Raw genomic sequence first — 18,381 nt, 5'->3', positions numbered from 1 at the left:
ATCTTCTGTGTTAAATCATTTCTAAAACGTCTAAGCCAATACTTACATGGTGAAATCGATGGAACATGGCTGCTATAAGTTTTGCACGGCATTCGGTGACTAGACATTTTCAACGCACTGAAAACATTTTTGTTCATACTTCCATGAAATGATACATACTCAGAGGCTTTAACAAGTTGGTTACAAATGCACTCGATACGATTTAATACACGGTAACATCATGTGTTGTAAATTTTAAAATTAGTTTACAGGCCCGATATGTTGTACCATTTTTTCCCAATAAATGCCTTTTTAAAGAGAAAAAATTATTAGAATTAATTAAAGCACCTAATAAGTCTAAATTCATTCATTTACATATTATTTGAATAGTTGTTAAATTTTGCTAAAAACGCTCCGAACTTTTTCCCAAATCCAATCTATAAACGGAGGCGTCACATAAGATTAAAATTTTGCTTGGCTCTGTTAACGAAACTAAAAAATACCCGTCAACAGTAAACAAAACACCAATCAAGGACGCTCTCACACACACTCACAACACGACAAAATCACTCTGGACATGAAGACCGAAAATCCTTTGGGCCCCGAGCTGAAACCTTTGTCTTTGCCGTCGCAGCTATTAATCCCGGGTCCCGATACCATCTCTGATAAAATAATATTCATATTAAGCCGCTCTTAAGAAAGGCGGAGACGTAATGTTTAGAATATTTAAGGAGACGGTAATAGAGAAAAGGTAAAACTGCCAGGTGTACGCCGTAAGGTACGGATCGTTCATTCTGTCATGTGATATGGTTTTGGGTTCTTTCGGGTCTTTCGTTAAAACAACGAACGGATAGTCTTCGGCGTTGGATCTTGATCATTTTAGTTAGGTCACTTAATTTTATTTCATCGATAATAAAAAATCAGATTTATATTTCGACAGCTTTACGGTCTGGTATATGGTACAGGTCATAAATATATTCTAATAGATATTCTGTTCGAAACTCAGAGAAGTTCATGTTCTTATTTTATAATTCAGGATAGGTGTTTACGAATTACCCCGCTAAGGTGTATACGTTGACGTGATGTATTACAATCATTATCGATAAAAAACTTTCTCTAAGGAACATCATTATTGCATAGAACACACATTAATATATAATTTATTTATCTCAAGAAAATGTGCTTATTTTCGTGTACATTGATAAGCATGGAAGTGTTGTTTAAATTAGTCATGTATTATTCTTCCAAACAAGACTTACAATCGCAAGGGGTAATATCTGGCAAAAATGGCGACTGCTTTTGTATTTCTTCTTTAAGTGCTTTAATGTAGTTATTAATAATTATCATAACTTTTAATAGAACTTAATGTCTTTGTTGTACATCTGGTCAAATTAAATTCTCATTCTCATCTTTTATTAGATACGCTTTTTGTACTCACCAATTTATCAATTTAGGAAGAGATTAGTACGGTATTTCCTGAATATTTACTCTCCAGAAGTTAAGAGTAATATTTTTATAGTATATTTTCTGATTTCCTGCTCGTTGACTAATGTTGCTCGCACTATGATTTAGTAAGGAAAAATCTTGGATAACTTCGTAGATACATTTAATATCGAGCTTATCATACTTCGTCGGTTACGTAGCGATAAGTATTGGTAATTTATTGTAGTCGGTTTATTGACTTATTGCAGCCTCATATAACCTAAATAAGCTAATAAATCAATTTCTTGAAGGTTAGATCAACTTATGAATATCTTCCCAACTAACCAGTCTTACAGTGAAAATTTAGACTACCACCATGGAGATGGATGGATTCCCTCAAAGAAAAATTGACAGGGACCAATTTCAAACTTTATGCTGTATCTTTATGTCTCCAATTGTCCAACAATTGCATCAGTTCCGCTGTTGCATATATATATTTTATATATTGATATATTCACATATTTTGTGTTTGTAACCGAAGATCGTCTAAAGTAGAAGGAAAAGATCTTTGTTTGAAGAAGTAAAAAAAAATTGCCCTCTAATTAGGGTGAACATATCTCAGAGAGTATATCTGTTAGAAAGATTTGGTTTTTTTAGAATCGCAGTTTTTACAATACTGCAGTGTCGTCAAATATGTTAGCATGGAATTTGATTTCAGAAGAATACAGTACTCCTGAAAAATATTATTGAAAATTTTATAACTGGATTTGAAGTATAGAAACATGTATCGTTTAATAATGATACTAACATAAATTATATAAAAAATTACCAGAACAAAGTTTTAAGAGATATCATCGATGCATCCAGATACTGTAGGACTCTTATTTATACTGATATCGACTGTAAGTCAATAAATTAAGAGAAAAGCTAGGAGACATGAAACAGACTCAAGTATTCCAATTTTCAGATAACGGTCGAGCAGGACACATACTGAAAAAATAGCAGTGTTAATTCGTGAACATTATTTCTGTATAAGGACTGATGGGTTTCCCTTAGATAAATAACTAGTTTTAAGTTATTATAAACAATTTTTAGGTTAGTCGATAAAGACTAGTAACAATGCAATAATAAAAATATATTGTCATAATATAGCACTTATTGTCTCTGACAATTAATTAATATCTTTACCGGTGTAATGCCAACATATATTACTTTCTTTTCTATTTTTGTGCTATCACCGACCATCGACAGTGATTTCACTCCAGCATGTAAACATTGAAACAGTTCTGATCGTATAGAACAAATATATTCAAAACAGAATAAAACCTCATGTGATAATTTCTAGTGTTCAAATGCATTGTTATCCGGTTTTGATTCTTCCAAATGTGCTTTAGTGAACCAAGTATTCAAATAATGCTAAATAAATATTTAAAAATCGATATATTGTAACTTTGTGGCCAGTGAACATTTAATTAATAAAATTGTATGATGATTGCCTTCGGAGTAGTACAAAAACATGTGTGCCCTTTACAATAAGAACTATCAAATTTTACGACGATGACCTATAACGAAACGTTTACGTCGACAGGAAACATAAACAGTTTAACAGGCCCCAACACAAAAACCAATCACCTGGTATGAAAATTATTTTTCCGAAGAATGACTTTGAGCGAATATGGTGAGCTGTCGGTTTTGCTTTTATGAAACAATTATAACTCTTTTTTCCGTCAAACGGTTCGCGCACGCTGTCACTGGACGGGCGATCGCGCCACCTGTCGCCATAACCATTATTTACCGAGAACAATTGCCTTCCAACTTATACATTGCAACGGATCCATTAAAAATAAGAACACCGTAAAGTTTCAATAATTGAATATGATTCGTATGTAAGTTCGCGCCGTAGAAACAAATGTATAAATATAGGGATTTTAAATAAAATATTTAAAAATAAAGAAAATTGTTAATGAGTTCCGACTATATAGAGGAAGCGAGCAAATAATACTTTCAATAATTTTAAAAGGTTATAATTTATAAATTTTATAACTTTATAGTTATTTTGTTATAAATAAAACATTTAAGCCTCCCAAAAAAAGAGCTATAACTGTATAGAAGAAGTGAATAATGTTTTAAATAATTTTCCATCTAAGAAAAAAAAAAGGAATGGTAACAAAAGATATAAGGTAAAATTAATTTTACTTACATGTTGACATTCAATTGTTTTGTCTATAAAGTATTAAATCTTTATAAAACATATAATATAGACAACGTTGGACATTTTAGGCAAGCTTTACTTTTAACTACTATTTCTTTATTATTTTTATGAATAAGATTATAAGATATAAAATTATATAAATCAGACAAATTGTTAACAGAATATATATTTGTAGAAAGCTGCATAATGAATGGAGCAACTCTTAAAAATTAGAAGATAATTAGATAATAAATACAGCAATTAAAATTTATTTAGTTTAAAAATAATCTGATCACTTTAAATGAAGCCTTTCTTGTTACATCTCTAGATGCACGTTGAAAAGAAATAGTTCAAGCGTTACTTTGAGTGGATAAATATCAAAGTTGGTACTCGGAAAGAGCAACTTTAATGAAAAATAGCTCTAATTTAGTATGGAGCTAGATGTTGAATATAAAATTATCTAAACAAGAAATCTCTTTGGACAAGCATGGAAATATATCCTAAGCAAGAAATGAAATAATCACTGCTATAAAATAATACGAGTACACATTTCATCCTTCATATAGTCCAGGCATAGTACCCTCTGACCACCACTTGTTTCGGCGTCTGCAAAGCTGTTTTAGTGGTGTCAATCACTTAATTTTTTAACTAGGGAGCAATGCCATTTTGGCTGGCACCAGAAAAATGGCGAAACTTTTTCTATAATTACAAATCCTATAAGGTTTTAGTAGATTGATATAATTGAATATGATTTATTTAAGTTCGCGCCGCAGAAACATTCAAATATACGGATTTATGGCGGTAATTAAGAATAAAAGATATAAAGGAATGTACAAATTTAATATCAAATTAAAATATATAAAAACATAGAAAATATTCAATGGGTTCTGGCTATGTAGGGGAAGTGAGTAGTGCTCAAAATAATTCTTCATCTAAGAAATCTGGTTATTTTCTCGATAACGTAATAGTTCTCCATAAATTGTGATTGAAATAATATAGATAAAGAGTATTTTAGACAACAATGAACTCCAATATTTAAGTATATTGTTTCAAGAGGGTTCATTCTGATTCTAAGGGTTGTTAATTTTTTGAAAGTGTATGGTTTTGTTGTTAATTTGTTAGAAATAAAACATATAAAATAATAGAAACAAGCCATGAGTTTATAGAATCCAATGATGCTCTAAATTATTGTTCATCCAAGAAACAACATGAAATTAAGAAAAAAACCTAAGATAAAATTATTGTTATTTATTTTTTAACATTCAACAATTACTAAATATCTATAAAGTACTAAATCTTTATATAATATCAATGGACTAGTATAGATATCGTAGGATATTTTAGGCAACTATTACTTGAAAACTTTTGTTGTTATTTTGATCACAGAATATTTTAATGATAAGTTACGAACAGAAAAATACATTTACAGAATGCTGTTTAGTGAATGAAACAGTTTTCAAAAACAGGAAACATTATCCATGATAAATTTTGTAATTCTTGATTGCAATATTCAAATTTTTTGACCTCAAACAATCGAAATATTTTTGCGGCACTTCTTGACGCTCGTTGGAAAGCCAACAGTTCATCTAGACAGCTTAATTTAAACGAACGCATTATGATCGTAGATTTGACGTTTATAGAAATTCTATAATTTTGTTATTATCTTTTTTTAAATATGGACTAAAACGAAATATTTAAGATAAAATTAGTTTTACATACTTTTTGAAATTCCACAATTTTCTCTATAAACTAGTAAACCTCTACAAAATATGAATGGACTGATATATTCATTATATATAATATCCCTTTCTAAAGTAATTAATTTTAATAGTAATTATGGTAATATTTTATGACCTCAAAAATGATCTAACCACTGGGAAGGAAACATTTCTTACTATACCTCTAGTCCCTCGTTGAAAGGAGATTGAGTTCAAGCGCCATTCTGAGTGTATAAATGTAAGAGTTGATGCGCCAACATCAATAATATGAAATAAGAGGTTTCTCTAAATTAGTATGGAGATAGGCATGAACGACAAAATTGTTTAGAACGAGTGAAAACCCTTATATCATGACAATACCAAGTACCCATTTTTTGATCACCCTTGATCATCAAGCTTAGTTGTATCCTCCGTATAGTTCAAGCATAGCATCCCCTGATCATCACTTGTTTCGATGTCAACCAACCACTTAATTTTTTAACCAGAGAGCAATATCGATATGGGTTAACTAAAAAGTGCGAAACTTTATCGATAATTACAAATCCCATAATGTGTAATTAGATTAATTTTCAGTTAAAGCATTTTTTCGAATCTAATATAAAGGAATAAGCAGATTTTGATTAAACCAAACTATTAAATTAACCAAATAAATAAGAAAATTATTAATTCTTACAATTGAACTTTTGTTCTTAATAACAACAAGAACCTTTATCTGAGTTTCAATCTAATTACTGCCTGTGATATCTCACTCTTCGAAGTTTAATGGAGGTTTGTTGTTATTCCTATAAATAATAGAGTAAAGTTGAGTTAAATATGGGGGCGTGTCTGGCGCCAAATCGATAGAGATTTATCGGAAAACCGCGGAAAAGTCGCGGGGGAAACGCACACGTGTATCAGTTTTTCGAAAGCTTTCCCTTTCCGCTACGCGCGACTTTTCACCGTATCTCGCCGATACGTGTTGGAGACGGTTCGTTTGATGTCGATGCGCGCCCGCGGAATTTCAATTTTCCAAATTCCCCGCAGTCCCCGACACAAATAAACTCTTGAAATTACCGTAATAAGAACAAATTACGCACAATTTATGGACCAATAATATTTATAATTCGAGGACGACCTCTAGAAAAAGTCAAAAGGAGACAAAACGAACGAGGCGAGGAAAAAATGAATAAACTCGTTGTTAACTTTCGACGAGTGCTTAACGCAAATAAACTATATATATGAAGATGATTTAATGTCCTCTTTAATAAGATAAAATATAATAGAAGGCAATCTAAAGCCATTTAATTTGTTTAAATACTTTTATAGTATTTCTTAGCCTTTAATTAGGCATGTCTGACAATTCCACCATATAATACCTAATTACCACGTATACCGGAAAGTCATTACCGGTTTTCCAAATATCGCTAGGCTTAACTATACAATGTTATAATTTGACTTATTATATATATATATATATATATATATATACATATATATATATATATATATATATATATAAATATTTATGTTGAAATCCCTAAACGCAAAAAAACATGGTTATCGCTGGCTGAATTGGCCAGTCGATCCGCCTAAATCGACTAAAAAAAAATACTGACCAAGGAAGTGTTGAAAGCACTTAAATGGGTCATATTATCGCCGTACTCTCCAGACCTTGCCCTGTCCGAGTATCAACTTTACGCATCAATGCGACAAGCGCTTGCAGAGCAGCATTTTCAACTTCACACTAATTTCGAAGAAGTTAGAAACTGACTCGATGCATGGTTTTGCTTAAAGAACAAACAGTTTGTTTTGGGATGGCATCCATAAATTGCCTGAAAGATGGGCAAGATATATAGAATCAAATGACCAATATTTTGAATAAATAAATGTTTCAATTTTATTGAAAACGTGTAGTTTTTCCCGAAAAAGCGGTAATGATTTTTCGGTGCGCCTGACATAAACAATGAAAGACTCTGAACATGAAGTTTGTTCAGCGCCATCTATTAAAAATCCTTTTAAGTTCATACACAGTTGATTCTACAAACCTCTGGAGTATATAGTAAAATATTTTAATTTGTTTTCTTTTATTGTATTTGTAACTAATATTATATGATTAATGAATAATATATGATTGCTACCGGTGAAAAGGACATTGTTTTATTTATTACTGGTTTGGTAATAATGCAATATCTTAGATTTTATGCTTACTTCTTAATATACGACTCTAATAAACTAAAAAATCTATATTCTATTCTATTTTATATCGTTGGCACAAGTTATACATTACAACTCTCTCAGAAAACTTGGTTTTGCTACTTGGTTTTAGAAACAGCATTTTAGTAAAAAATCGTAAAATAAGTATTGAAATAGGCATTCAATATGGATTTAATAATTCGTTAAAAAATAATTTTAATAAATAGACATAATTCATATGGATTTAATTGTAGTAGCGCCATCTATATGTCAGGCCGGGGACTTTTCAATTAACCTGTTATAAGTTAATTAATTCTGAAAAATATCGTGTGAAAACATCATCGTTATTATTATTAGTAAAAATTTCTACTGTTAATACAGTCTAGTTGTGGCTGTTGATGAGCTTAATCAGAGCCCAAATATCTATCGAAACAATCCTGCAATATCATTACCGAGTTAATTTAAGAGTATACAGAATATATTTAAGGTTATAAATTAGAAAATCCATAAAATATTCGAGAAATTACATTTGAAATATATAAAAAGAAAGAATTTCTCGAACGTTGATTTAAATTAAATTCAGAACTTTTAACATTTATAAGGATGAAATTATTAAACCCATTTGGATTCTATATGAAATTCTTAAATAATATGTATACAATTGAAAATACAGTACCACATCGGACTGATAACTTAAAACGAAAAATATACCTTTTTTCTTCTTAAATTTTACATATAGGACATAGAGAGGGCACATATTTATATAATAATGAGGAACTATATGTAATACCTACTATTTATCATATAAAGTTGTAAGAATGTTTTTGAAATTCCATTACTTAAAATACCAACCATATCGAAAAGCAATATCATATAATTGACCATTAAAGTAGGCTGATACTTTGTTAGTGTATATATAACATTTTATTTCTCAAGAAGAACTAGGAGAAAAACACAATACCCCAGATATATTTATTTGACTGCCGTTTATTTCAACAACTTATGTTATAACGATTACGTTATCTTTGCTCCATCATTTAATGATTGTTTAGTATCAGAATCGTTTGTATATTTGCTCGGACTGTAGTTGGAATTGCTAGACTGTTCAGGTATTTGTTTAATCTTCTATAAATAATGAGCAGATATTTTGTTAGTTGTCGAAGATAAAGAGGGGATATTTAAATATGATTAATATAGATACAGTAAATGCATGATAATTGTTTTAAAAAAATATTATTATTGTTCTTTGTTCATTTTCAATTCATTGAATATATTAATCACTGAGAAGATATATAAGCAAGATTAGCTTGTTTTCACGTTTACCATTATAAACAACAATTATAACCGAACAAAAAAAAAATAGAAACATGGACTGCACTGTCGTTTCCTTGTCGCTATGCGATACAGTGGCGTCCGCTTCATAGGATTGACTTAACGGAATGTCGAAATTAGAGCAAATGTAACCGTTCGGCTGTCCAACAATTCTATTTTTTACATAAATCCAAACACATTCATATTACGTCCTTCATATTTCCGTCTGTCTCTCTGCGTAATAAATATCAAATACTTTCACTTAAATATCTCAAATGCGTTACGTACGTTCGTGCCACAAAATGATAGGTTTTCAGGGGAAAAAATGCTAACACAATCTTAACTACGACACTGTCTGTCGCCTGTCTACTTATGTAGTTCGGTAACATCTTCATAGATCAAGGAAAAAAATGCCATATTTAGAATAGACAGTTTAGAAATTTTCCGCTATGAGGAAATATTTAAAATATAATATAAATAAGTTAACAGGGACCTTCAGATCCTAAATTAAGTGTCGTTTTTAAACATTTTTCAACTATTGCTTTCATTATGTACCATAATGAATCCTTTATTAAATTATAGTAATATAACTTCTGTTTATGCAGCATAAATATTGTTATGTTTCTTGCTAGTTTTGGCACTTAATGGATTTTTAATGAACGAAGATAAGTATATTCTTTTTTATACAGTTTAACCATTTTAAGATATTTTAATTGTATTTTCGAGCTTTCTTTCGTCCACAAAGGTTTTTAACCACAATTTCCCAGACCTAGGTTAGTGAATGTCGAGTGACTAACTTACCTATCTGAATGGGCCTGTAAATTAATTTTTAAGGTTTTACAATAGATGGTTTCAGTGTGTATTGAATCTAAACAGGTTCATTTGTAACCAACTTCATGTTGCGTCACACAAAAAATGTTTTCAGTCCGTTGAAAATGTCTGAATGTGTGGCACATAAATTGCATTTGCGGGAACTTTGACTTTTTTACTTCAATTTATAGAAAAAGGGTTATCGAATGCTGTGCGAAGCTTATGGCAACTACGCTACATCGTTTTCAACAAGTGAAAACTTGTTTTGACGTTTTAAAAATGATGATATTTACGCCGAAGATAAAGACCGTTAATGACTGCTGAAATAATTTGAAGACGTGCAATTAAGGCATTATTCAATGGGGATCGCTATAGACCAAGCAGTAATATGAGCAAAGATACAACAATGATGTCCTTCAGCATGGCAACGCTCGACCACATGTTGCAAAACCGCTGAATATATTAAAATGGAAAGTGCTACCCCACTCAAAAAATAAGTCGATTCGTGAATAGCCTCAAAAGATACATCGTTCTTTCGAAATGGAATCCGTAAATTTCCTGAACGATGAGAACACACTGTAACTTCTACCGGGACTTTCCAAATAAAGCTTCAAATAAAAAAACTTTAAAACTAATTTATAGGCCTAATACAAAACGGTCTTATCCAGCCTAGTTACTGATATGATTTAGATGGCTGAACCTTGTCGAATTTTACATTCTGTCCTACAGACAAACTTACAAACATAAAATAAAATTATTCAAGTTTAGAAGGTAACTCAAAATCGCCGCAACCACACTACACTCTTGGCCACTCTACTAAGCCGGACGGTATCAAATGAATTGAATTAGGTAAGTGTTAGTTTGCATAATAATCTTCTATTCTCATATTGGCGCATAAAATGGAAGGTAATTTTTCGTGTAAAATATTTGCTATGTTAATATAAATTAATAAATAATAAAGACGGAGAACAATGTTATAGACAATAATGGATATATTTTTTTTAAACACAAACAATTGAGAGTCTCTTTAATTAAACATGTTATGTAATGAGATGAACGAGAAGGTTTTTTGACAAGGTCCTTTGGTTTCACCTAGCCGGGTTAGCCGTTATTCTATCGCGCCAAAACTAGTTCTAGAATATATAGTGTACGTTATAACATTATTTTCTATTTATATAATTCTAAACTATATTAGTGCCGGCTTGGTTGACGCAGTGGTAAAGGCGACAGGACGTTGGGGCGTGGTCATAAATTTATGTTTGTGATTGTTTAGTATTTGTGGTTGTCCTTAGACAAGAGTGCAAAACCCGACAAGGAAACCTATCTCAGTCACGCCAGTAACCAGGCTGGGTAAGACCGCAAGTCTTCTGTAATGATTTTTTAAGTTGGCCATTCGTCAGTCGGTAGGCTTAATGCCGATGGCCGTGGTTCGAAGCCCACCTTAAACTGTAGGTCCAGTCCAGATAAACCCTCATTGGTAAAAGGAGACTTTAAAATATAGAAGAAAAAACTTTATTCATTTTATTATGGAGTGACGTTCATGGAAGAATGAAAATAAGCAAGAACTACCCATTATCGATAGAGCGGGCCTCGTAGATTGCGCTCGACACACGGGGCAATATAATTCCGGAGCGGAATTGTTCTGGGAAATATTCTTATTAGATTCAGGCATCAAGAGTTATAACCAATACGGTTTCATAACCTTTTCGCGATCGTGCGATATCAGATGACCGTAACAAACTTCTAGAAAGTTTACTGAATTATATCTAACCCGTACAATCTCGTGTACGCTTAGAGATCGTATGGCCGGACCGATTTTCATATTCAATTGCAGAAATATGAACGATAAAGGCCGGAGTTATGCTCACGATCGCTGAATCGAATTTATCAAAAAACCAGATGTAAAGTAATACTATGTGACCATAAAACGGGCCGTTGTCTCTCACATACACCTGGGCAGAGATCATTGTCATTTATACATTTCCCTTCTGGTTTGAAAACACTGAAAAAATCTACGGGTTGTGTTTAATAACGCTTCATTTTATTATTAGAGATTCTATCAGGTGTGATTGAGGTGCTAGTTAAAGATATTTATTATAGTCTTGTTTAATTAGTGTGGGACGGCTTCTTTTTTCTTTTCCGACATGACACAAAAATCTTGCTTCGAAATATGAGCAATTTAGTTAGATTGTTTATATAACCCCAGAGGATAATATATTAATAATCAAGTATAACTGTTTATGTCTATATTAAATATATAGTCTATTCAAAACAGTAGTGACACAGGCGACCTGTCAAAACGTCGCAATGTTGCCGCAGCAACTCTGAGTACATAGTAACATATAACAAAATTTTAAAATAAATTAAATAATGAAACAAAAATATTATGTATTATAATTTATTTTAACATTATAGTAAATATAAAAAACTCCAATAGCTGTATATGTTTTGGATTTTTATGGATGCTTTCCAGGCTAACAATTTTCTCTGAAATAATTGTGTAGGAATGTTCGTCTGGTGGGTCGGTCGAAATGTGTAACTATCGATGCGATTGTTTATTCGAACACTCACTACTATTTTTGAAAGGAATATGCACGAGAACTAAAAACACTGATTGAAGACATACTTGTTTATTGCGATTTTAAACGATACATGTGGTCGACGGGCGAATGGATAGGTTATTAGGTTAGGTAGAGGAAGTACGGTAGCCCTGTGGATGTGGTACTGTTACAAGGGGGTAGAAAAAAGAAAATAGTGTGAGACGTTTTTTTTTCGCTTACTAGAATGGCCAGCTAAAACCAAATAGCCTGCGGTTGATGTCGCTTCAGGTTCGGGATATGATTATTTTGCGGGCGACAGAGACTCTGGGATACGACTGGGACTGTCGTAGTTTGTTTACTACCGGGGTTTGTGGACGGGTAGGGATTTTATTAAGGTGTTATCGTGTTCTAAGGTTCCTATGGAGAACCTCACACTGAGCATGTTTATGAAATTTTTCACAAACGGGATGCCTGATTCGAGGTGTGTATCGACGTTCCTCATAGACCATGGGGCTCCGAGTAACGCATGGACTATTTTGGATTGGAACACTTGGAGTAGTTCAAGTTGTCCCTCCAAGACATACTTGTACCACACCTGTGCTCCATTGAGGCCTGTGCAACGTCGTGGTGGTCTTTTATAGCCGGGAATCGCATTGCCAAGCTTTGAACTTGCTGTAGGTGAATGCGTGGTGGCCTAAAGGGCCATAGCGGTCTCTACAATTATATTAAATTATATTTCGATTGAAAAAAACTATTTACTGTTTTTTACATTTTGTATATTTGATCTCTGAGACAGCTAACAACAAGCTGATCTTGATTCGTCACCTGTTTCGCATAAACACGGTTTCTTTTTGGTGAATTTAAGGTTATATTGTTTTTTGAGATAAAGAAGAATTTTTTGAGATATTTTAGTGACCGTGTCCATATTAATATTCAGTTCAGCTGCGACGCGCAAAAAGTGTTTTTAATAACAACTCCAGCGATTTGCAATTTATTAAAACAAAGCTTTAAAACAACATTTGCCGGTTTATAACCGTAATTATAATATTTTGAAGAATTTTGCAGACGTTTGACAAACGGGCAACTTTTGCAGACTCTTTCGGTTACATGATCGAACTTCTCTAACAGCATTCTATCTCTTTTTAAATGAAATGAGAAGGATAACATTGTTCGACTGTACAAAGAATTTACAACTTTAGATAGACACATATTGACATATGTGTCACTACTGTTTTGAATTGATTATAGTTACTATGATACTGTTATTAAAGGAGTAAAATAAGAATTAACTATTTATATGCAATTAGTTATATTTTGTTTATATCACAGGTAATCTTTTGTATTGTTATATTATATTTTAGTTAAAGAGGAATATGCATTAAAATTTATAAAATATGAAACATGTAGCTTAAAGTTAGACTTCTGAAGTTAGAATCTGAAGACTCAACACTGCAAGAAAAATGTTAATAATATACCTTTATAGTGATGTAAACTTTTTTAATTATTAATATGTTTAAAAGAAGTTACTTTTGATATATTTTCAATTTAAATTTTAGTTGTTCTCATATTGTTCTCTCAGTTGTTCTATTGGTCATATAAGCTTCATATGTGTATTGTTATTGTTTTTATTACTAATAACTGTTCCTACAATTATATAGCAACATATCAATTTAAATAATATTTTAACCGCCGGTTTAACATGAATTTACATATTAGTGAAAATAAAAACTATTAAGAGGTATTTAGATAATATTGTGTCATAACGGAATATAACTAAGACAGGTCCAAAGTAATTTAATAATAATTTCTGATTTTTTTCTTCTACTTCATTAATAGGAATAATAAATGTCTACAATGACTTCATCAATGACATGACATCAATTATTTTGAAAAACAACTTTACTATAGTGTAGTAGTGGATTGAATGATGATGGAAATAAATATATGTAAGTTTATGGTTATACACACTGAATATTTTAGGTAGTAATTTTAAAAAATTCCATAAATTTTTTTTTAATTAATAGAGTTTATATTTCTTCGCAATACTTTCGAAAACACGAAATTAAAGATCCCTAATATTAATAATAATTTTTTATCTCAAAATTAACACAATATTTTTTTCTATATATAATTATATCTATAATTATATTAAGAATAAAATTAAATATTTTCTATAAACTATATTTGATATAACGAAAATATGTTTGTAAATTAAGTTTCTTACAGTTTGCTTGCAATTTTTATTAATAAACAACTGTGGATAAATATTTACTAAATACTAAGGAACATATGTAAATGAAATTAAATCGATTTTCTGTTACCGTCGACTCGACCACCAATAAACAACGTCGAAATCGAGACAAGTGGAAATTGTGATTTTAACTTAAATACAAATCTCCAGAAATCCGCGTTTATATATCTATTCCTGCGACGTATAAAAAACGACCCGACATAATTTCTTACATGTCGGACAGTTTTCAAAATATTTTGGTTTCCAACTAGTCGCCTTGCGAAGACAAGAATTAAAAAAAGATACTGGCTGTTCTGACCAACTGAATTATGCGTTGACATGTCCACGTCTTGGTGTATCCACGGTACATGTTGATTACTATTTATAGCACTATTCGATTGTTAGTTAACATGGCACTTGTTTCGATATAATTGAATTGAATAAAAACGTTAATTATTAACACTAAGTGGATGTTCTATTATTTTATTTTTAATATTATATCAATCATTAATTAACAACTAATAATTTTCAATAATAAATCCATAATATTATGATTGTGTTATAGTTAAATAATAGTTATAACTTAAAAAAAACAGCTATATAGCTCTAAACTATATACATTTTTGACAGCGACAGTTTAATAACTAAATTAATAAGTAATTAATTGTCTTTAAATATTATATAATTCTCTTAACTTATATTATTTGTAGATGTTACTATGAAATTTTGTTGTTATTCATATAAACTAACATTTAAAACATTGGTTTTAATTCACGTTTTTATATTATGTATGTTTTGGTATTATTAATAACCACCATTATCATCAATGAAATGATTTTTATTGCTGCAAACATTTGATACGGTAACTAAATAGAGTGGAGGCAGCTGTTGGCGGAGAATCCGGATAAATCTCCGTATCTTAGTTCGTGATTTATATTTTATCAGTATTTGATCAAAACTCGGAAGTCAATAATAGATAAATTAATATTTGCATGGTAGTGTTGTATTATAAAAAACCGTATAATTCCTTTGACACTATTAGTTTTTATAAATATTTTTGTTGATAATAATTGTATTAATTTCAACAGTGCTGTATTAATTGTTTCATCTTTATATATTTAATTCTGCATATTATTATGTAATTTTGTTGTTTGTTATAAAGCAAGATTTGAAACAGTGGTTTTGTAATAATATTGCAATATTTTCATATGGTTTTATATTATATATAATTTGGTATTGTTAGTAATTGTTATATATTTAATTCTGGATGTTATTATGCAATTTTGTTGTTATACTCATACAACAACAATTATAATATTTATTTTACTTATTATTACTTATTATGATATTATAAATATTTTGATATTGTTAGTACTCACATCAGTATTTGATGCCGTAAATAAACATTATACTGTTTTCTGAAGAGTGATATATTTAGGTATTATCGGTGTGGTATTAGATCATAAAAGACATTTTAACAAAACTCACAACACATTTCTCGATTCATAGTAGCGGCATTTGGCAAAAATCTGGATAAATCTCTATACCAAGTCCTTATAGCTTTATTATTTATATTTTATCAGTATTTGATGTAACACAACTTAATACTTGTCTGATAGTGCATACAGAAAACAGTATAACTCCTTTAACTACATTAATTTTTATAAATATTTTTGTTAAGCGTTGGTTTAATAAAATAATTCAAAATAAATTGCTTTATCTTTATGTATTTAATAAACTTCGAGGATTGCACCAATGTTGGATGTTATTATAAAATTCTGTTGTTATTCATATACAACAACATTTAAAATATTTATTTTACAATAATATTGCAATATTTTCACATAGTTTAATATTATAAATATTTTGATATTGTTAGTGCTCACATCAGTATTTGATGCCGTAAATAAACATTATATTGTTTTCTGAAGAATGATATATTTAGGTATTATCGGTGTGGTATTAGATCATAAAGGATATTTAAACACAACTCACAACACATTTCTCGATTCATAGTAGCAGCATTTGGCGAAAAATCTGGATAAATCTCTGTACCAAGTCCGAATAGCTTTATTATTTATATTTTATCAGTATTTGATGTAACACAAGAAGTCAATAGTAGATAACTTAATACTTGTCTGATAGTGCATACAGAAAAGAGTATAGCTCCTTTAACTACATTAATTTTTATAAATATTTTTGTTTAGCGTCCGTTTAATAAAATAATTTAAAATAAATTGCTTTATATTTATTTATTTTATAAACTTCGAGGATTGCACCAATGTTGGATGTTATTATAAAATTCTGTTGTTATTCATATACAACAACATTAATATATTTGTCTTGTTATGACGCTGTAAATACTGTATTGTTGATAATTGGATTATCCATCATCATTCATATGCGTAAAATGAATTACTGTATGTAATATATATTAATAGGGCTTGTACAGACGGTTTGTTTTGATGCCATAAGAAAATATTTAATTGCAGCGAAGACGGTTGGAGCGATGTCCGAGATTAGACGAAGAAACAAGTTCCTCGACTTACCGATAGTGGAAGCAGCTGGTGGAAAACCTGGAGAAACCGCGGCACCAGGTCCGATACCGCCACTGGCAGCCTCGTTCTCTTCATCCTCCAGTAGTCGTATCGGTCTGGCTTGTTTTCGGCGAGACATGTCGTACCCACTACACAATGACACTGTCACAGTTCGGGATCACTCAACATAGCGCACTCATCATCCAGTTATGATGTTTTATTTTTCTCGTTGTTGATGATATCAATGTACGGGATGCAGCAGCAGCGGTCGACGTCTATGCCGCAGCGTCGCGATGCAATCTAAGCTGGCGCCGTCGGGAATGGTGGGGACTCAATAAGGGCGGCGCAACCGAGCCACCCTCGTCGAACGTCGGCAGTGGTCGGATCGCGAGTTGGCGTATTGCAATTTTCGATGGTGGAGAGATGATCGTTCGGCAGGATCGCGCTCGGAAATATCGTGTTCGCGGTCGGGATTTCTTTCCCTCCTCGGTGCCGATCTTCAGGTGGATGGAAGCGGGTCCGGTCGCTCCTAGATGTGATGATGGGGATTTTTTTTTCGGAAAAGCCGGTATCGCAGTGGTCCGCTGGCTAGTGGCCCGACGTGCGGTATTTGACTAAGTGATACACAAGCCAGGCCGGACCCGTAAGCACCGCCCCTCTCGGATTACCTGGGAAGGGGACTCGCCGACCGACTAGCTCATTCAGCGCGAGGATCGCTTGCCGCCACATTCATAAATCACCGATATAGTCGCATTTTTTCGGCTCCTCAGAGGTGCCGAGTCGGGACGGGATAACCTCCCACCTCTTCGTTTTGTTTTCCAATAATTCATCTCGGATATTGATAATGATCGGCCATTGGACATCCTCTTATTCACCTCTGGAGATGTTTACGCCCGATAAGTTTGTATTAATGTAAACATATTTCGTGTTTTAAAAAATTACTTTATATTGTCTAATAAGTGAATTAAATTTTATTATATTCTTAGTAATAATCTTTTGCGATACATATTACGAAAATAAGAACAATTATTAAAATTATTAATCGTTATTATAATTTATTATATTGTTTTTAATTCGAAATAATAGCATTTTTGTGTTATTTCGAAAAAATAGCATATTATAGTTTATCATATTGTTTCCAATAATTCAATAAAAATAGTACTTTTACAGAGGTTTTAGTCATCAGTCAGGATCATATTCGATACGATTCCTTAACAATTATAACGGGACATTCTATATATAAAATTGATTAACAAGTATATAATCCAGTGGAAAAATTCAGATAATTCTATGTTAGGGGATAATTATATATTCGTTTTAATGTCCAATAGTTCATCTTGGATATTGACAATGATCAGCCACTTGAAATGCAATTCTCAAGATATATACCTTTGATAAGTTTCTATTATTGTAAATATATTTGGTATTCTAAAAAATAAATTACTTTATATCATCTAATAAGTTAATTATT

General features: G+C 31.3%; 1 protein-coding gene across 4 annotated transcripts in view; it reads right to left on the bottom strand.

Moving 5' to 3' along the window:
- The window catches only part of LOC143202570 (homeotic protein spalt-major), a 175,908-nt gene extending 158,380 nt beyond the window's left edge, over positions 1–17,528 (bottom strand). For 3 of the 4 annotated variants that reach the window (XM_076414174.1, XM_076414172.1, XM_076414175.1), the window contains exon 1: positions 16,923–17,527. In XM_076414174.1, coding sequence (XP_076270289.1) covers positions 16,923–17,049 — 127 coding nt within the window. In that variant the 5' untranslated portion in view covers positions 17,050–17,527. Of the gene's footprint in view, positions 1–16,922 lie in introns of all 4 variants that reach the window. The other variant, XM_076414171.1, reaches the window with a different exon arrangement.
- Positions 17,529–18,381: the final 853 nt, after the last annotated feature.

This window comes from Rhynchophorus ferrugineus, unplaced genomic scaffold, assembly GCF_030347505.1.
Source record: "Rhynchophorus ferrugineus isolate W39M unplaced genomic scaffold, kcgeb_rfMv2 rfM9, whole genome shotgun sequence".
Classification (NCBI taxonomy): domain Eukaryota; kingdom Metazoa; phylum Arthropoda; class Insecta; order Coleoptera; family Curculionidae; genus Rhynchophorus; species Rhynchophorus ferrugineus.
Note: the sequence above shows the minus strand (reverse complement) of the source record. Positions and strands in the feature narration are given on the sequence as shown.